The 21,955-nt window shown below is 41.5% G+C and overlaps 1 protein-coding gene across 2 annotated transcripts in view; it reads right to left on the bottom strand.

Annotated features, from left to right (window-relative positions):
* The window catches only part of ASTN1 (astrotactin 1), a 499,082-nt gene that overhangs the window by 189,840 nt on the left and 287,287 nt on the right, over positions 1-21,955 (bottom strand). For both annotated transcript variants that reach the window (XM_044301692.1, XM_044301691.1), the window contains exon 4: positions 1,545-1,691. In XM_044301692.1, coding sequence (XP_044157627.1) covers positions 1,545-1,691 — 147 coding nt within the window. The remainder of the gene's footprint in view (positions 1-1,544; positions 1,692-21,955) is intronic.

Genomic DNA, 21,955 nt, shown 5'->3' on the forward strand with positions numbered 1-21,955 from the left:
CGTTATAACGGAACATAACGGAATCCATAGACTTGCATTATGACAGAATGCAAAACGGATGCCTTTAAAAGGCATTCCGTTTGTTCTCCGTCCAAATAGAAGTCTATGGGAATCAAAATGGATCAGTCTGGTTCCCGTTATGCAAGACAGAAGACAAAGTCCTGTCGACAGGACTTTGTTTTCAGTCCTGCATAACGGGACCCAGACGGATCTGTTATGTTTTCCCATAGACTTCTACGTATTAGGACGGAGAAAAACTGAATGCCTCTTAAAGGCTTCGTTTTGCATTCCACTCTTTGTATTCCGTTATGTTCCGTTATAGCCCTGTTATAATGGAAAGCCATAACAGACTCCATAACGCTAGTGGGAACCCACCCTAATGTGTATTTGCTTTCTGTATCTTTCTTCACCTGCTCGCAGCCCACGCAGTGTTCAAGGGTGCGACCACAGGGTCAGGTTTCCCAATTAAGTTTTTGAAGCCAAAATCAGAAGTGGATCATCGAAACAGAGAAAGTATGAAGGAGAAATACGACTTCTCCTCTTTTTTGAATTCACTCCTGGTTTTGGCTGCATGCAGAATCCTGACTGTGTAGTCGTACCCTTACAATCAATGATCCCTACCAGTGTTGAGTGAAATTTACAAAAATTTGATTCGGCTCCTTCGCCAAACTTCACAAAGAAGCAATTCATCACGAAGCGCATTTCTTTGTAAGTAGCCGATGCAATGATGCGGAATGGCAATTGCACCGCCCACATCATTTAAACCCTCAGACATCTGAAAAATGAGGGCTTTCGGGGATTAATCAGTTAAAAAAAATATAAAATAATACTTCACCTTATCCATTTGAGCTCGAAGAGGCCACCACGGCAATCTTGATTGAAAATCCCGCGTGAAAACTTGGTTTGCTTGACACTGGCCGGTGATACGTCACCGCGCACAATATTTTGCGTGGGATCGTCAATCAAGATTGCCGCAGCAGCCTCTTCACGCTCAAATGGAGGAGGTGACTATGTATTTTTTGGGGCTTTTATCGCCATTTTAGGGAAAATTGATTCATTCGCACAAATCAAATTTTCCCTGAAATTTGGATCGAAGTCCACTTCGGATACTTCGATTCGCTCAACCCTAATCCCTTCTGTTGGATTAGCTCACTATGCAGAGGGCAGAATCTAGGTTCTCCAAGCGGCAATGTACCAGATAATACTAACAAAGGCACACAAACTAGATTGAAATAAACATTGTTTATTAATGCAATCTTACGCACAAGAACAAGTGGGTGACCCCTTATAAAAGTCTCCTCTTACGGGGTAGAACCGGTCAAGTAGCACATATATTGTAGACACTTGAACACGTACAAAGCACTATATAGACGTATTATATGGAAATGCACACAGATCTTTTTAGACTATGACTAATATGTCTTGCACTCACACAAATTTTCTCCTGCACTTAACTCCACATATGTGGTGAAACCATTTAGCAAAAACAGGCATTTACGCAATCGGAGAACTACATCCACGCAGACTCTCTCACACGCGGGCACCTCGCGACTTGCTGTTGATTCGTTTATGCTGGCTGGAAGCGCCATGGGACAGCAGGGTAGTGGGATGGTGGTTGGGGTCCCCTGGATTGTTCGAGATCATGCTTTCCTTGTACTTGCTCATCAGAGACATCTTGGCGTTATCGCCTCCTGAAGAGGCAGAATTCAAAGCAAAGACTGAAAGACAAGAACAAAGAAATCCAAATTTTTACCGCCTGCGTGTGATATATTGACATAGGCGCGCACATTTACTCAAGGACATCTGAAATACAGCATAACATAATGTATGACTACGGCACAAGAATACATGCAGGTAAACTCAATGGGGCTCCAAGAGACTGTCAACCCAGCAGGTAGTAATTACAATAAACTCACAGAAAGGCCTCATCAGATATGCAAAGGAACAGTAATGAAATAAGGTATGGAAGGTGTCAGAGGATCCAAGATGTTACCGCAAAACTACATTTTGCTAGGGGGAATCTCACCGTTAGGAAAATGATTTTCTTACAAAATGTATCAAGGCCACAAGTAAAGACTAAAATATAAAGTAACCATGGAAAATCATAGCAAACACAAGACCTTTAATTGTCCTCTTCTGTCAAGACAAGACACATCTTTACAGTTCCTTGCCCAGAGCCCATCAGTCTAGTTATGATGCCATTCAAACCCAGTCCCTGGGCACTTCAGCTATTCAGGAATATGGGAAAAGAGGGATGACAGATTGCCCCTTTATAGGAGCTAGAATATTGATTGTGACCCATATTTTGCAGAATCGGGTACTACTACTAAAAATTATAGGCACTTCCTATAGCTCACTTCCAAGCCATCTTTGTAGTGCTACCTACAGGAGGGAGCTACCCTACAGTCAAAGGGGGTCATTTATCAATACCGGTATTTTCTATGCCAGACTTGATATCCTCTGCGCCATTGTAAGATGTTCTTAATTTATGACGAAGTGCATAAATTGAGGGCATCCCCTGGCAGTCCGTGCACTTACATTGAAGCCTACACCAGCTCATATCTGGCGTAGATTTCAGTCACCATTTACACCATGATGTATGATGATAAATCTATTTGGCCCAATGCACGTGCCTACACTCTTCCCAACATCACACCCCCTATTTTGAAAGTGAGAAAGGCAATGTAAAAAAAAATCATTTCTGCCACTTTTTGGAAAGTGGTGACTTTCCATACCAGTTTTCTGGCTTAGGAGGACAATAAATTACCCCCAATCATTAACTTTTAAAAAGCCTTGCAGCAGAACTAAGGATATTGGCTAAAGCAAGCGCTTTGTTCAAAAGAAAACCCATCTGCTGAGAGCTCTTTTAAGTTTCTTGCTCCTCATCCGTACAGGGTGGTTGGTTGGGTGAGAGGTCTTTGTTGGAGTTCTTGGTCGGTAGTGTTTCTCCTTGCAGAGAGCACCCGAGCTGTTGAAGAGCCATGCAATGCTTAATGGGAAAAAGAATATGCAGATTAGCAAGATTTGGCTATTGTGTAGCTACCTCCACCAGGTGGCGCTGCAGAGACAGCTTTCTTTCTCTTGGAAGTGAGCTATTTTGCATCTTCCCGTGGCCTTTAAGACTCTGGTAGGATAAACAGAACTTAAGACTTAAAACTTTCCTTAATAGAAGGAATTTAAAATTTTTAGTGAGAAATACAATTTAAGTACTTTTTGAATGGGGCCTATTTAAAATCTGATAGAGAGATAGAAAACCCTGATATAAAGTTATAATTATCATTTCTGCTCTGTTAACATGCCAGAAATGTTTTATTTTTCTCCTAATAATATCCTGTCGGGAGGTAACTAGTGTTGAGCGCAAATATTTGAATCGCAAATTTTAATCGTGAATATCAACACTTCGCTAATATTTAGAATATAGTGCTATATATTCATATTCGCGAATAGTGTTGAATATTCTAATCGCAAATTTATCGCAAATCTATTACGTTGCCTATTTTTTTGCAATCAAGTTAACAGTGACCGGAGATCACAAATTCTCGAATATGCAAATTTATGACGAATATTCGGCCAACAACTTGCAAAATATTGCAAATTTGAATATTGCCTATGCCGCTCATCACTAGCGGTAACAAGATGCCTTAGCCGTCTGCAGAATATTCTGCCTGTGCCCCATGGACATTAGAGCAACCATATATTGTATAAACAATTAGAGATGAGTAAATGGATTTGGTGTGAATTGAATTTGTTACAAATTTCCTAAAAGAATTTGGATTTCAGGGAATCTGACATTTTTGGGATTTGTCTCCGCAAATCGCTAGAAATGGCAACCACCATTTTACAGAACAGAAGACAAAGAAGAAGGCATGTGCCATCAAAAAGGAGATATTTGACAGGGCTATGCGTGATGCTGATGATGTTTTCACTGCCTGACCCTGTCAAATCAAAGTGCAGAGGGCGTAGCAGTTGCAGAGAGAGCAGAGCCTCTAGGTGTAATGGTAACGCCCCCGTTGCTCCTAGAGGCTCATTTGCACATGCTTAAACATCACTTTTCTCAGCAATGCGGACACATATGAACATGGGACCAACACAGATGTCTTCAGCTGCCAAGCACACATGTAACAAGTCAACCAGTGTCATAGGAACAAAACTGCTGACAGATGCCCTTTAAAAGAGGAACTTTCCTTTTACTACATGCATGTAATGCAATAAAACACTGGTGTAACACATGATAAATATTTTACTGCTCCATCTTAATCCTCATTTGTAAATGGACAGAAGGGCTGAATGACAATTGCATGAGATCTGCAGGTAAAAGGGATAGCATTAAAAAAAAGTAAGCATTTATTTTCTGAGTTCGGAGCTGAGCGGCGTGATGAATGGCTGCACGAGACAATAGAGCGGCTGCTCAAGGTTACCGAGCTGCTGCGGAAAGTAATTCCCTTTGCACTGTCTTGTCATTTAGATCTTGACAGAAGTGAAAAATCTAAAAGACTCGAAATGCAAAAGAGAAGGTGAGCAGCATCTGTCCTCTCCTCCTCTCCTAATGACTACAATAAACTGACGCTTTATCAGTCTGATATCGCAGAGGGGGCGGCCTAATGGCGTCGTTTACCTGACAATGAGCGCTGCTCACGATCGTTTCTATCTGTGCATGGAAATGGAGACTATAAAATGCATCATACTGAAGATGGACGTAATGTAGGACTTTAGAGAGTAACTAACTCTTACAAACAAATATACTGTAACTTGAAGTCCTTGAGTTGTCCTTAAAGGGGATCTGTCACCAGGTATCTGCAGAAAGCCTAAAGTTGAGAGAGACCCTGATTCCAGCACTAGGTCACCTATCTGGCAGGTGCAGGGCAGCCAGTCAATGGAGTCCTCAGTATGTATGAGCTGCCAGCTATCCCTGCCAACCCACCACTGATTGACAGCTTTCTCCCTGTCTATGAGCGGTGGGAGGGCAGGGGGAGCGCTGCAATGAGGGTCATGGCTGTCCTAAAAGAGGGCAGCAGAAATCTGGTGACACATTCCCTTTAAAAATACTTTTTTAGAACGGAAGCTGATTGCACCCTGAAAAGTTTTTCAACACTGTAAAATACTTTGTGTATGAATTTTTCATGCCACTCAAGATCTCTTCTTGATATAATTGAATTAGAACCTTCATTGTATACTTCAGAGTAATGAAAATTTGACCTGGTCATGGGGTAATCACGTAAGGCCTCGTTCACATGACCGTTTCTCCTTTCCATTCTCCGACTCCGTTGAGGAGCAGGAGAACGGAAAGGATGGATTCTGCAGATAACTGAGACCTAACTGAGCGTAACAGAGCCTAAAGACCCCATAGACTATAATGGGGTCCGTTCGGTGTCCGCTCAGAACATGATTTTTGAGCAGAGACGAAAGCAGGACTTTCATCTCCGCTCAAAAATCATGTTCTGAGCGGACACCGAATGGACCCCATTATAGTCTATGGGGTCTTTAGGCTCCGTTACGCTCAGTTAGGTCTCAGTTATCTGCAGAATCCGTCCTTTCCGTTTTTTTTGCTCCTCAACAGAGCCGGAGAATGGAAAGGAGAAACGGTCATGTGAACGAGGCCTAAGTATGCTGTTCGTTACATGTGAATTATTGTTGTAGCAGTCTGTGCCCATTCACGGACAGCAAGCAGAGATCTTTACAAAATTACATTTTTCTGATCAGTAGGGTCTGAAATCTGGGACCTCCACTAATCCTCACCATTAATAGAAACTTAAAGGGTTTCTGTCATGAGAAATAACGTTATGTAGCTGACTGACATTAGCGATGTGTTAATGTCGGCAGTACATAACAGTACGCTTTATAACTCCCTGCCTTCCGCTGCTCTCTTAAAATAAAGACTTTTAAAACATGCTAATAAGCCTCTAGGTGCTATCAGGGCGTTGCTTTAGCACCTAGAGGCTCGGTCTATGCACCCTTTGGCACGCCCAGGTCCAGTTGATTGACTTTCGAGTTCTCCTCAGTGTCCCGTAAATTCCGCGTCTGCGCCGTCCCTTTTAGTATTCGGCGCAGGCGCAGTGAGTAAAGGATGTGCTCCTGCTGCCGGCTTCCTTTCTTTTGGCCAGGCGCAGTTAGGAAGTCGGCAGCAGGAGCATGTCCTTCACTGCCTGTGCCGAATACTAAAAGGGATTTACGGGACACTGCTGTTTGCTCTTTTCCTTGTTCTCTATCCTCCTCAGTAACATCTCTGAGGTGGACGCACATGCTCAGTTCCATCAATCACTGTCACTAGCGTCAACTACGGATAAAAGTTGTGAAAGTTACAGGTAGAAAGCTGCAGCAGAAAGGACACACCACCATGAGAAAGGGCACACCTCTTGAGTTATAGGGAGAGAGCTGCATCAGAAACAACACATCCCTTGATCTTCCAGCCTGAAATAAATCTAGCAGAGCAATGAATGGGCAGATCTCTGGATCCATGTACAGGCCTGGTTCTAGCTTTGTTAGAAAGAGGTTGTCGTGTGCTATATGATGTCTGATTTTCATGTTTTACATTCATTTTGGGATAAGCACTTTAAAGTCTATGTAAACCTTTGGGGGCAATTTATTTTATTGCATTGCATTCATTTTAAGCTAAAAATTATTTTTCACATTGATGTATTGAAAATGTGGAGTCTATTTTTCTGTACGAAGCTGAGATGCTCTAGTAGCACCCTTTGGATTTTCTGTCTTTTCAGTCAGACCAGGAGCTGATGGACTCCTCATCTCTGTTTTCCGACCTCCTAAACACTCATTATAGCTCAGTTCTTATCTTATTGATAAGAATGTGGCTTGAAAAAGTGTTTATGACCTCTCAGTAGTTTAGAGATAAGGGTTATTAGATGACCGGCACAAAGTAAAAGTGAAAGTACCAATCAAACAGCTAGAAAAAACACAGTTAAGCCTTTGTGACAGAACAGCTCAATATTTTAGTAAAATGCAATCATAAAAAAAAATTGTCTCCGAAAGTATACATAGCCTTTAAGTCATGCTACCCTTTTTCCTGTATAGCACCACTCTGGTCTACCAAGTCCCATTTACTTGCATGGAGCTGAGCTGTAGCTCCATTTAGGCTGAGAAGAGCTTGGTAAGACCCTGCAGCATCAATATTTGATATTACTAAACTTTCGTCGTACTAACCCAATGGATTGACATTTGACTGTGGGTAAGGCTATAGCTCACTGGGGAGGGAGAGGGGAGTTGCACGTGCCTATGGAGTTCCATTAGGGGCACCATCGAGCCAGCCTGACTTACAATATTTATATAATGAGCTAGGACTGGCCTCCATGAAGAGAAATCTAGGTAACTTACCAATCACTAGAGCTGTCATCGGCAGGACCCCTTGAGCAAGCCCCACATACAATCAACCGGAAAAAGTGCTACCTATTATTACACATAAGACACAATATAGAAAGCAACATAGTAAAATAATTTATAAGGCTGAAAAAAGACATTTGTCCATCCAGTTCGGCCTGTTATCCTGCAAGTTGATCCAGAGGAAGGCAAAAAAAAACTGAGGTAGAAGCCAAAGTATTTCAGATTACTGTGTTATTAGACTACGGCAAGCTTCTATCATATAAACCACTGAAAGGTTTGGAAAACTAGATTGAGGAAACAATGCAAAATAAATAGGTTGTAGATGTGCCTTTTGTTCCCTGGAACAGTTCTGGATTCTGCAAGTCTGCAACATACCGCACTATAACACACTGTAGCAGATCATTCCCAGAGCTTTTCCTAAGAATAACTTTTATAATTACTTCTCATCTTCTTATCATCACTCCAGGGTCCCGTTCCCCTAACGAATGGAGCGGCAGGTCACGCTTACGCACTGCCGCTCCATGCAATCTCTGTGGGACTGCAGGAAATAGCTAAGTGCTGTATCTTCAACAATCCCAAGGAGCAACATCAAGCAAGTGTGACCTTCTGCTCCAGTCATTCGGGGAAAAGAGACCCCTATCCTCGGGATTGGTGCAGATTCCAGCAGTCAGACCCCTAAAGTGCCTTTCCTCATTACTGTGAATAGGGGATAAGTTAAAAACTTAGCACAACCCCTTGTTGGATTCTATAGGTCTAAGCAAGTAAGAATAATTTGAAAAGAACATGTGAGACTTTATATGTAAATTTTCAATGTAGACTGCGCAAAAATGTCGTTTGCATGCATTTATCCATATAGATTAACTTGATATGTGCATAGATTTCTATCACATCCATACAGCATCCTAGGCTATGAGATCTGTACTCTGGATCCATAAAACCATGAGCAATCCCAGCAATGCTAAGCAAGTCCAGGATAGGGTTAAAAGTCTTGATCCCATAGGTAGGGCTCTTGATTAAAGGGAACCTGTCATGTTCTGGCCTGCAGGCAGCATGTTATAGAGCAGGAAAAGCTGAGCAGGTTGATATATAGTTTTATGGGAAAAGGTATGAATTCATACAAATCCTTGCTATTGTATGCCTAAAATGGTTCTGCACTTTATTTAAACTGATGATCTATCCTCTGGATAGATCATCAGCATCTGGTTCGTGAGGGTCTGACACCCGGGACCCCTGCTGATCAGCTGTTTGAGAAGGCAGCGGTTCTCCAGCAGCACCATGGCCTTCTCACTGTTTACAGCAGGCCCAGTGATGTCACTACTTGTATCAACAGGCATGGGCGGGGCTAATCTCCATTCAAAGGAACGAAGCTTAGCCACGCCCAGGCAAGTTTATACTAGTCGTGACGTCACTGGGCCGGCGGTAAACAGCGAGAAGGTCGTGGCGCTGCTGGAGCGCCGCAGCCTTCTCAAACAGCCGACACCCGGGACCCCAGCCGATCAGATGCTGATGATCTATCCAGGAGATAATAGATCATCAGTTTAAACAAAGTGCAGAACCCCTTTAAGAGTCCTGGACACCTAAGCATAGAAAGAGCAGAGATTTAAATGAAAGAAAAATAAAATTTTTAGACTCTTTTTCTTCAAAACAATAGATCAATTTGCTCAGCTCCTCCTGATCTATAACCTGCTATCAGCATATTCATGCATGATATGTTCACTTGAAGAGAAAATTGAGGCCAAGAACTATGAACATACATTGAATTTGCGCCTTAACAGCAGGCTAAACAATATAGTAGCATTATGTTGCCAATTGCACCTGAGGGAATTTTGAATGCCCCTAACACAAATCTCAGCTGAATTAAAAGTACTTTCTCTTTGTTTTCTGATCCCACAGGTTGTTAATTGGGTGGGACTCTTGATTAACCCCTTAGGGACTCATGACGTACCGGTACGGCATGTTTCCCGAGTCCTTAAGGACCCATGATGTACCGGTACGTCATGGCTTTAAAATGCGATTGCGGCGCCGCGGGGGTTAATCGGTATAGGATGCCGGCTGAAATCATTCAGCCGGCATCCTGTCACAACGCCAGGGGGGGTCATGTGACCCCCCCATATCGGCGATCGCAGAAAACCGCAGGTCAATTTAGACCTGCGGTTTGCTGCGTTTCCGGTCCATTCGGGTCTCCGGTGACCCGATGAACCGGAAAAAGACTGCGATCGGTGGCGTGATTACACACCACAAATCGCAGTACGAAGATTTAAAGAGGCGGTGCTGGCCCTGGTGCTGAATGCTGCCGTCCAGGGTGCTGATTGGTGCAAGGGAGAGAGGCACGAGATTCAAACTTCCTGCGCTCCTCTCTCCCCTCCTCTTCCTGTTCTGCACGAGCACCCGGCAGCACCGTCCAGCACCAGCTCCTGAGTCCCCCCTAATCGGCATCCATCACCCTCCTGCACCCATCGCCCTCCAGGTAGGTTAGGGTCAGTGAGGGTCAGGCACCGTTAGGCAGGGATAGAAGGGAAAAGTTAGTTAGGAAAAAAAAAAGAAATGCACTTTTATTCTAAACTTTTTTTGTTTCAGCTTTCAGACCCTAGACCCCTCCTGCCACTTCCAGATTCCCACAGTGTGGTTTACTGAAATTGACTTTTTTTTTTTTTTTTCAGTAGCCCATTTGTGAATCTGATGGTGGAGCAGACGAACCTGTACGCCCAACAGTTCGTTGCTCAGCACCCGGGCTCATTTTTGGCTAGACCCGGTGGCTGGACGCCAGTCAGTGCAGCCGAGATGAGGACATTTTGGGGCCTCGTGCTGCACATGGGTCTAGTGCAAAAACCCAGTGTCAGGCAATACTGGAGTGGGGACGTCCTCTACCAGACCCCACTCTACAGTATGGTCATGACACGTTCCCGATTTGAGGCCATCCGGAAATGTCTGCATTATTCCGATAATGCAGCACGTCCCCCCCGAGGTGATCCTGCCTATGACCGTCTGTATAAGATACAGCCGGTCATCGATCACTTCGGGGCCAAATTTGAGCAGCCCTACGTCCTGGAAGGGAGGTTGCGGTTGATGAGTCTCTCGTTGCGTTCAAGGGGAGACTCAGTTTCCGCCAATACATTCCCACAAAGCGAGCGAGGTATGGCGTGAAGCTATGCAAAATTTGTGAGAGTACCTCAGGGTACACTTACAAATTTCATGTGTACGAGGGGCGAGATTGCTGTATTCAACCCCCAGAATGTCCCCCCACTCTGGGTGTTAGCGGGAAACTCGTGTGGGACCTTATGTACCCACTGCTAGATAAGGGTTACCACCTTTACGTGGATAACTTTTATACTAGCATTCCCTTGTTCAGGTCCCTTGCCGCCAGATCCACGTTCGCTTGTAAGACCGTGCAGAAAAATCAACGAGGCCTTCCTGCCCACCCCCTCCAGGTACCTATCCCCAGGGGTGAGACCCGTGCCCTTACCAGTGGAAACCTGTTGCTGGTCAGGTATAAGGGCAAGAGGGATATCCTTATGCTGTCCACAATCCTCTGTGCGAGGTACCGCGGCAACGGTCCTTAAGCCCGATTGTATCGTCGACTACAATCGGTATATGGGAGGAGTTGATCTCTCTGATCAAGTCCTCAAGCCATATAATGCCAATGCGCAAAACCCGGGCATGGTACAAAAAAGTTGCGGTCTACTTGGTACAGGTTGCCTTGTACAACTCTTTTGTACTATCCCGAAGCGCTGGCAGCACAGGGACATTCCTCTAATTCTATGAGGCAGTCAAAGACCTGATCTTTTCAGACCGGGAAAGAGCAGGCCGGAGTACCTCGGGAAATGGAGGCGCCTGGATCGTCCCTGGCCAACATTTTCCAGGTGTGGTCCCCCATACTGGAAAGAAGGGACAAACCCAAAAAATATGCAGAGTGTGTCACAAGAGGGGGATATGGAAGAACACCACCACTCAGTGTGACGCTTGCCCCGATCATCTGGGCCTCTGCGTTATCGATTGCTTCAGGGAGTATCACACTTCCATGGAGTACTAAATTTTATAAACCCCAACAGTCCCCTAGAGAACATAAAAAACTATGGCTCTCAGAATTTGGAGACACGGAAACAATTTTTTTTCCCCAAAAAAATATTAGTTTTAGTGCAGGCATCCCCAAACTGCGGCCCTCCAGATGTTGTAAAACTATAACTCCCAGCATGCACAGACAACCTACAGCCATCAGCAGGGCATGGTGGGAATTGTAGTTTTACAACATCTGGAGGGCCGCAGTTTTAGGATGCCTGCTTAGTGTCTCCAAAGTCTGAGAGCCATACATATTGGGCAACGTCGCGTCTGTAAAAATAACATTTAACCCAATCCCCCCGGATCAACAGCGTTAAAAATAAATTTAAAAAAGTGTAAAAAAAAAGCCATTTTTTGTCACCTAACATCAGAAAAAGTTTTTTTTTAGTGCCTATAAAACCGCCATCTCATCCCGCAAAAAATGAGCCCCTACATTAGATAGACGCCCAACAAAAAAAAAAAAAAACTGTAGCTTCCAGTAAAATATTTTTTTTGGGTTCCTAAAATGATAATATAGTGTAAAATCTAAAGATATTTTTAAATGTAGACATATTAGGTATCGCCATGTCCGTAAGAATCTGCCCTATAAAAATAACATTTGACCAAACCCCTCGGATGAACAGCGTAAAAAATATAAAATAAAAACGGTGCCAAAATTTTGGGGCAAAATTTCCATTTGAATCCTTTTTTCCGGTAATAAAGCAAGGGTTAACAGCCAAACAAAACTAAATATTTATTGCTCTGATTCTGTAGTTTGCAGAAACCCCATATGTGGTCGTAAATGGCTATATAGCCACACGGCAGGGCATAGAACGAAGGGAACTCCATATGGTTTCTGGAAGGCAGATTTTGATGGACTGTTTTTTTTTTTACACCATGTCCCATTAGAAGCCCCCCCTGATGTAGCCTAGACTAGAAACTCCAAAAAATGGATCCCATCTAAGAAACTACACCCCTCAAGGTATTCAAAAGTTACTTTACAAACTTTGTTAACCCTTTAGGTGTTCCACAAAACTAAATAGCGAATGTAGAAACAATTTTAGAATTTACATTTTTTGTTACCTTGCCTCAAAAAAGTGTAATAAAGAGCAACCAAAAATCATATTTACCCTAAATAGTCCCAAAAAAACAACCACCGTATCCTGTAGTTTCCTAGATGGGGTCACTTTTATGGAGTTTCTACTCTAGGGGTGCATGAGGGGGCTTGAAATGGTACATGGTGTAAATAAACCAGTCCAGCAAAATCTGCCTTCCAAAAACCATATGGCGTTCCCCTTCTTCTATGTCCTGCCGTTTAGCTAAATAGTAGTTTACGACCACATATGGGGTGTTTCTGCAAAACTACAGAATCAGGGCAACCCATTTTGAGTTTTGTTTGGATGTTAACCCATTTTTTCCAGTAATAAAGTAAGGGTTAAAATGGAGAATGTTCCAAAAAATAGAAATTTCTAAATTGTTTCTCCATCTGCCATTAACTTTTGTGGAACACCTAAAGGGTTAACAAAATTTGTAAACCCAGTTTTGAATACCTTGAGGGGTGTACTTTCTTAGATGGAGTCACTTTTTAGAAATTTCTATTCTAGGGTGCAATGGGGGGCTTCAAATGGGACATGGTATAAACAAAACCAGTCCTGCAAAATCTGCCTTGCAAAACCCATATGGTGTTCCCCTCCTTCTATGTCCTCCCGTTTGGCCAAACAGTAGTTTACGACCACATATGGGGTGTTTCTGAAAACTACAGAATCAGGGCAACCCATATTGAGTTTTGTTTGGCAGTTAACCCTTGTTTTTTTCCTGTAAAAAATTGATTATATTGGAAAATTTTCCAAAAAATCTAAATTCTTACACTTTATGTCCATTTGCCATGAAGTCTTGTGGAAGACCTAAAGGGTTAACAAAGTTTGCAAAAACAGTTTTGAATACCTTGAGGGGTGCAGTTTCTAGAATGGGGTCATTTTTGAATGGTTTCTATTATGTAAGCCTCACAAAGTGACTTCAAACCTGAACTGGTCCATAAAAAGTGGGCTTTGGAAATTTTCTGAAAAACATCCCCAAAAGATAAAATATCATTCCCAAAATGATACAAACATGAAGTAGACATATGGGGAATGTAAAGTCATCACAATTTTTGGGGGTATTACTATGTATTACAGAAGTAGAGAAACTAAAACTTTGAAATTTGCTAATTTTTCCAAATTATTTGTAAATATGGTATTTATTTATGCAAAAAAAATTAACTTTTTTGACCCAATTTTAGCAGTGTCGTGAAGTACAATATGTGACAAAAAAACTATCTCAGAACGGCCTGGGTAAGTCAAAGCGTTTTAAAGTTATCAGCACTTAAAGTGACACTGGTCAGATTTGCAAAAAATGGCCAAGTCCTTAAGGTGAAATATGGCCTTAAGGGGTTAAAGGGGACCTGTCATGCTCTGGTTTGCAGACAGCATGTTATAGAGCAGGAAGAGTTTAGCAGATTGATATATAGTTTTATGGGAAAAGTAAGAAATTTATACTAATCCTTGTTTTTTTTTTTTATACTTAGGGAGTCCTGGACACCTAAGCATAGAAAAAGCTGAAATTTAAATGGAAGGAAAATGCAAGTTATAGTGAATCACTTTCCACAAAACTACATATCAATTTGATCAGCTACTCCTGATCTATAACCTGCTCCCTGCATATTCAGCATAATAGCTTCCCTTAAAGTCTATGTCCACCTTTGGGGGCTATTGTTTGTATGATAGCATTTTACTCATTTTGGGCTAAAAGTAATTTTTTTTCTATTGGTCTTTAGTAAAAGTATTGATATGTTCTGTCACAAAGGGTTAACTGCTTATCTAGCTATGTAAATCGTACTTTTTACTTTGTGCAGGTCATCTAATAAACCTTATCTCTAAATTACTGAAGGTCCATAAACATAATTTTAAGCCACATTCTTTTCAGTAAGATAACAATTCAGCTATAAAGAGTGTTTACAAGGTCAGAGATAAGGAGCCCATCAGCTGAGCTGCCTGAAGGAACAGAGTGAAAATTCAGAGCATGCTACTAGAGAAACTCAAGGCTGTACAGAAATCAACATTTTTTATAAAGTTATTTAATAACCAATTGAAAAGGTGTACATAGCCTTTAAAGAACCTGAAAACAACTGAGACTAAGAACTACACAGGGATTGAACTCTCTTAGTTGCTCCTTAGCAGCAGGCAAATTTCACCCACATTTTGTGTAACCACTATAGCAGCTATAGTTGCTACTTGCACCTGAGGGAATTGTGAATGCCCCTAACACGTCTCTGCTGAACTAAAAGTGCCTTCTCTTTGTTTTCTGATAACATTTATTTTATAGAAGCAAACATAACATTGCATTGCCCTTAAGTATTTCTATATAATAGAGTATATTGTAATATTGTGGGCTTGTTATTTTTAGTGTTGTGTGCGAATATTCAAATTAGAAATTTTTATCGCAAATATCGGCGCTTCGAGAATTCGCAAATATTTTGAATATAGTGATACATATTCATTTTTTTGAATATTCGTCATTTTTTTCCACCTGAAGTCATGATTCCTCCCTGCTTAAGTTGCTTGACAAGCAACTTAAGCAGGGAGGAATCATAACTTCATATGGAAAAAAGTTACGAATATTCTAAAAAACTATTATATAGCACTATATTCTATAGTGCTATATATTCGTTTTTGACCCACGCCAGTATTGATCGCATTACGTGATCATTACCTTGCCGATTTTTGAGTAAAAAAAAAGAATGTAGAATATAACAAATACTCGAATTCACGAATATTCTACAAAATATTCGCGAAATATCACGAATTCGAATATGACCCCTGCTGCTCATTACTAGTTATTTTAAGGCAGAAAACCGCTATTCACTAATCAGACATTCATTCACACCAAATTACAGTCGATTCTAGCAGTGCTGGCAGCCTGCAGTCCATAACTGTACAGTAAGTAGGTGGAGAAAGTAGGAGGAATGGGTACAAAGTAATATTTCACAGAAATCCTGTCTGTTTCAACTACTGGACTGAAAGCTTTCTCCGCTGTCCTGAAAAATGCTACTTACCGGTTATTGTGCTGAACAGCTCTTTTATCGAGACATAATACATAGGGAGTAAGTTTCAGTCGCCCATACATCCCATACCGAGGAGACTGTACAGCAGCCGATGTGGATTACACTATTGCCTTTTATAGGGACCAGTTTTAAGATCAGACGCAGCCTATGGACAAGTGTGACGCTGGTTCTGGGTAAAAAAAACACCCTTCACTGTTTGACACCAAAACACAGTCTTTCAATTACTATTCCCTACATTTGATTTGCCCTTCTCAGGTTCTACCTCCTTCACTTTCTTAATTTGTTCCACATTGTCATCTGAACTTTCTCCATTCTGACTTCAGTCTTTGTTCAGTTGCCCAAACTGTTCATTAAGGCTCCGTTATATGGGCCAACACAGCAGGCAATTATCAGGAACGATCCATTCATTCTCAATAATTGCTAATCAGAGGAGGTGAGAACTAGTGATGAGCGGCAGGGGTCATATTCGAATTCGCCATATTTTGCGACTATTTCATCAAATATTCATCGAATATTCGCGAATTAGAATATTCATTAGGAGTAGTGTTAATTGCAAATTTTCGTAATGCAAATTTTTGTAATTCGAATTTTCATAATTCGAATTTTCGTAATAAGAATCAATGACATTGTGAAAACTCAGATCCGATGGTATATTCTAACCCCCAGGCGTTCCCATGGCGATGGGGACGCTTGTCGGGGAGGAGTATGCCAAAGTGGAACAACTGTAAAGATTAAAAAAAATTAACAAATATAATAGTTTTTTTGAATATTCGTAATAATCTAAAACTAAAATATATAGCAATATAGCGAATATTCGGAAAAAAAACGAATGTAGAACAATTTAGCTAATATAGTGCTATAATCTTTTTTGTAATAGTTGTAATTTTTTTCCAATATTAGACAAAGAAGATTATAGCACTATATTAGCTATATTGCTATATATTTGTTTTTTAGAATATTCGTAATCTATTTTCACACTTGCGGCAGTGTGATCTGGAACTGCCCGCCGGATATGTCGATCTGGATGTGACTAAAGGCATTTGTGAGACGCATCCGGATGCGGATCCGTCTCACAAATGCATTGCAAGAACGGATCAGTCTCTCCGCTTGTCATGCGGACCGACGGATCCGTCTTGTATCTCGTATGACTGAACTGAAGACATCCTGATGCATCCTGAGCGGATTGCTCTCCATTCAGAATGCATGGGGATATGCCTGATCAGTTCTTTTCTGGTATAGAGCCCCCAGGACGGAACTCTATGCCGGAAAAGAAAAACACTAGTGTGAAAGTACCCTAAAACACGAATATATAGCGAAATATTATATTACGAAAATTCGCAATCAACACTACTCCTAAAGTCAAAGATATTGCAGCCTTCTCATTGGCCCACAATCTCGAATATTCGCTATATTGCTATATATTCTTGTTTTAGAATATTACGAATATTCTAAAAAACGAATATATAGCACTATATCGAATATATTAGTTTTTTTTAAATATTCGTCTTTTTTTCTTTTATCTGTACAGTTGTTCCACTTTGGCATACTCCTCCCCGACACGCGTCCCCGTCACCATGGGAATGCCTGGGGGTTAGAATATACCATCGGATCTGAGTTTTCACAATCTCTTTGATCCTCCTTACAAAAATTTGCTTTACGAAAAATCTCATTATGAAAATTCTCAATTAATACTACTCCTAAAGTCAAAGATATTGCAGCCTTCTCATTGGCCCACAAGCTAGAAGCAGGGAGGGATCATGTGTATTAATTTAAAAAAAATCTTGAATATTCGAAATTACGAATATATATCACTATATTCTAAATATTCGCTAATTCTCGAAGTGCCGATATTTGCAATAAAAATTCACAATTCGTGATCAACACTAGTGAGAACTACATTTACATGCAGCTCTGCTGTAGAGGGACAAGGGATCACTACTGGGATCGCTCATGCCCATAGGAAATCATTGTTTCTGGGCAGCAGATCCCTGTTTAAACAGCACAATTTGCTGCCATGCATTTACCCGATGAAGAAGCGTTTGCTCGATCATTGGGTGACTGGCAAAACCTTTACACCGGCTGACCTGTTGCATGTGCGCTTGGCAGCTGAAGACATCTGTGTTGGTACCATGTTCATATGTGCCGCATTGCTGAGAAAAATTATGGTTTAACCCCTTAGTGACCACCAATCTGCCTTTTTACGGCGGTCAGTAAAGGGACCTTAGGTTGGGCTGCCGCCTTTTGACAGCGGCCCACTCTAAGTGCTTGCCATCCATTTCAGAGACATATCTAATTTTTCTCTTTGATTCCTATGAAGCTCAAAATAAAAAAGTTCCATCACATGCCATATCATACAGACATATATAATGCTTCTAGTGGACAATACCGTTGTGAATTGGTACCACATGGCGGCATCCAGAGTCCTTATGGCTTCATAGTATAGAGCCATAGGGACTCTGTGTGTGGTCATACAGCTCTGTGTACTCTGGTGTGGATACAGATCCTTACATAAGGTGACCTATTTGAAATTTAAAGGGGTTGTCCGGGTTCAGAGCTGAACCCGGACATACCCTTATTTTCACCCCGGCAGCCCTCCTGAGCCTGGCATCGGAGCATCTCATGCTCCGATGCGCTCCCGTGCCCTGCGCTAGATCGCGCAGGGCACAGGCTCTTGTGTTTTCAATAACACACTGCCGGGCGGTAACTTCCGCCCAGCAGTGTGTTCGGTGACGTCACCGGCTCTGAGGGGCGGGCTTTAGCTCTGCCCTAGCCGTTTTACTGGCTAGGGCAGAGCCAAATCCCGCCCATCAGTGCCGGTGACGTCACCGGGCTGCCTGTCAGCCCCATAGAGAGCCCGGTATGTCACCGGAACTCAGAAAAATGCCTTTGCCCTGCGCGATTTAGCGCAGGGCAAAGGAGAGCATCGGAGCATGAGCTGCTCCAATACTCATGTCAGGGGGGCTGCCGGGGTGAAAATGGAGGGATGTCCAGGTTCAGCTCTGAACCTGGACAACCCCTTTAAATGATTCTACAATCTTTTTAAAATATGCTTTTGATCCTGTCCACCCACTGCTTAAGAAAATGCTTGAATTTCCTCTAAAAGAAAAAAATAAATAAATTTTCCTTCTTTCTGAAAAAAGTATCCGGCTGCTATTCATGACTGACAAGCCTTATGTGTGATAAAATCAAGGATTATATTTAAAAAAAAAGATCACCACCTCATTCACCTAGTTTTTCTCCATTTTTCTAAAGCCTAGATATGTGTGCACTGCACAAGTACCTGAGATATTAGCAGGTTCAAATTGACTGATGCAAGCAATTACAAGTGTGATGCTATTTTCTGGCATTAACACCTGTATATGTCGATGACGGGGGTACGCTTAGGACTCATTATCACTTCATTTGCATCTCATCAAGGCTAACATCTGGTATTTCTAAGACTCAGCTCTCACCTCGTGGTGCATGGTACATGGCAGTCTCAGTAATTGGGAGACTATACTTATATACATCCTGCAAGGCATTATCCACATAAATCTGATTAATATTGTATGGAGATACATTCAAGATGTAGATTGAATTACTGGAGAACACAGATGTACAATATGTACAGTAATAGTTGAGTACTGATCTGTCTATTTACTCAGATGTCACTGTATACAGAAGATTAATCTGTCCTTGAATTCCGTTGCAAGAAAAAGTAAGGCTATGTTCACATCTCAGATGTGTACTCCAGTAGTCTGTTCCCACAGAAGAACGGACCACCACAATACACCGTATCTGACACCACTGCACACTACTGGGCACTATAATGGGATCTAATGGGTTTCTACCAAATGCCACTGCATGCCTTTCTCCAGCAGAAAGCAAGCATTTATGCCGGAAACCCCCCGGATCCCTGTCAGATTCAATTGTAGTCAATGGGGGTCAGGCGGTGCCTGGCAGTGTCTGCCTATGCTAGATATGGTGTATGCTGGTAGTCTGTTCCTCTGCTGGAAAAGACTACCAGTGTACACATCAGAGATGTGAATGTAGCCTTGGTAAACCCTTTGACGTTACCAAGATTTCGGCATTGATTACTAATTAAAATGTGGGCCCATTGTTATATGGAAAAACACAAAAATAGTTGTACTGTTCATGTCTATTATTAAGCACATAGAGCCAACATCCCAGATGATGGATAAAAAATAGATGAACCTCTGTGCAAATTACTTTTCCAAGAGCTAATTGCAAAAGGTGTTTCAATTAAGGAGATAAGATTGGAAGTTTGGGTTTTGCAAGTGCTTTGCCCATAAAGGCACACAAAGACTAGTTACCGACAAATCTTTTCTCCTCGATAAAGATTGGAAAGTTTGCCAAGATATAGACCACATCATAAGACATGTTATAAAGGTACATGAAGTTTAGAAAGTGTACAAAAACATCACTAAAGACATGGGTGTAGATCAATCCACAGTTAGAGAAATTATCTACTAATGGAGAAAATTCAGGACCGTTGCTAGTCTCCCTAGGAGTGGGTATCTTAAGATAACTCCAAGAGCAACATGAGAAATCCTGAAAGAGGTGGGAAAAAAAACCAAGAGTGATAGCCAAATACGTGCAAAAGACTCTACAAGCTGCAAAAAACTGTTTATGTATCCACTATCAGAAAAACACTGATAAAGAATGATGTTTATGTAAGGACGCTACAAAGGAAGCAACTACTGTCAAAACCCAACTGGATGTTCCACAGTCCTTCTGAAAAAATGGTCTATGGACAGATGACACAAATGTGCAACTCTACTTTTGGAGACAAAATAACACAACTCACCAACACTGAGAATTCATCCCAGCTGTGAAGCATGGTGGAGGGAGGATCTTGATTTGTAACTGCTTTCCAATGAGCAAATGAGATGAACAAAGCATTTCAGGCAAGTTACAGAGATGGAGACCCACACATAGTAAGTCTCTGAGTGAGACATGCAAGCAAATTCTCCTCTCAAAAACACAAGAATTCTGAGTGTCTCAAGAGAAAACTGCCCTGGCTGGGTGGCTTGAGGCTGCTCTTGGGGGTTCTCTTGCTCATTATGCATCATTAGGCATCAAATAGGCTTAGAGTTATTTTCTTTTTAGAAGAGAAACTAATTTGAATATCTTCCCCAGAAACCTAAAGTTATACAAATTAGCTTTCCTTTCAAAAAGAATAGAACACTAAGCCTATCTGATGCCTGCAGATATAAGATATGCTAATATGGGTATATTTTCCCCAGAAACCCAGAACATTGTTCATCATGCATACTATGTTGTCTCTATAATGAGAAAGAGTTTTCCCAGACTCTGGCAAAAGTCTCTCAAATGTTTTTTTTGAGCTGGTGTGAGACACTCATTTTTCTTGTCTTTTTGGAAGGAGGACTGTTTTGCACATCTCTCCAAGACCAACATTTTCTGGGGATATTTAGAGATTTGAATTGCATGTTTCTTTTTCTTTCTCTAGTCTTCTTGGACTCATATTTACTCTTTGATTCTTTTCAGAAAAATTGAGTCGTAGGTGACCAGAGACTGTTACATGATAAATTTTTGGAGCAATTTGAGTATGTGTGATTTGGGTACAATCCATTCCAACCCGAGTTGAATTTTTTGAAAAGTTTGTCTAATCCGACAAACGGATTTCAAGATATTTGTTTATCTCTACTTAGCAATTATGGAGGGAACAATGAATTCTAAGTGCAGTAAAACATGAGAATGTAAGGAGAACAGTCTATGACCTCAAGCTAGAGAGAAGTTGGATGATGCAACAAGAAAATGACCCAAATCACACAAGGGGGAGGGGTTCACATTAGCATTTTCAATTCCGTTATAATGTGCTTATAACTGAAAGTAACGGAATTGTGAGATGGAGTTTTAATCTGAATCCTTTTAGAGGCATTCCATTTTGATCCCTTAAAATAGAATTTTATGGCCAAAAATAACGGTTCTGTCTGGTTTCTGTTATCTTGGGGGGAAAAAAGCCCTGTCTCACAATTCCTTTATTTTCCGTTATAAGCATGTTATAACGGAAAGCTATCAGGGAATTGAAAACACTGATGTGTCCTCCCCCCCAAATTGGCTAAATAATGGCTGAAAATGGTTGTACTGTGGATGCTCACCCAGCGTGCTTAGTAAAATACATGAATGGTACAACAACTGCTTGTGTTATTAGATTATTTATATAGTGTTTTTTATAATTGTGAAATAGGTAACCAATCAGACCACATTTTATTAGTTACTAATGCTGAAATCCAGTTAATTACAAGGGGTTCACTTACTTTTCTTGCACCTGTAAATTAAGAATTAAGGGCTCAATCATCCCTTAGTTCCCTTAGACCCATTGATGTTCATAGTCCTCACCCAGTATGCTTTCACTAAAACAGAACAGAGCTATGGCGACCCAATGCACCCTTGACTTTCGTCCTAACAATTTGGGTTTTTCAGCAATATTGGGTATTCAAACAGGGGTGCAGAGCTAGCAGCCGG

This window comes from Bufo gargarizans, chromosome 7, assembly GCF_014858855.1.
Source record: "Bufo gargarizans isolate SCDJY-AF-19 chromosome 7, ASM1485885v1, whole genome shotgun sequence".
Classification (NCBI taxonomy): domain Eukaryota; kingdom Metazoa; phylum Chordata; class Amphibia; order Anura; family Bufonidae; genus Bufo; species Bufo gargarizans.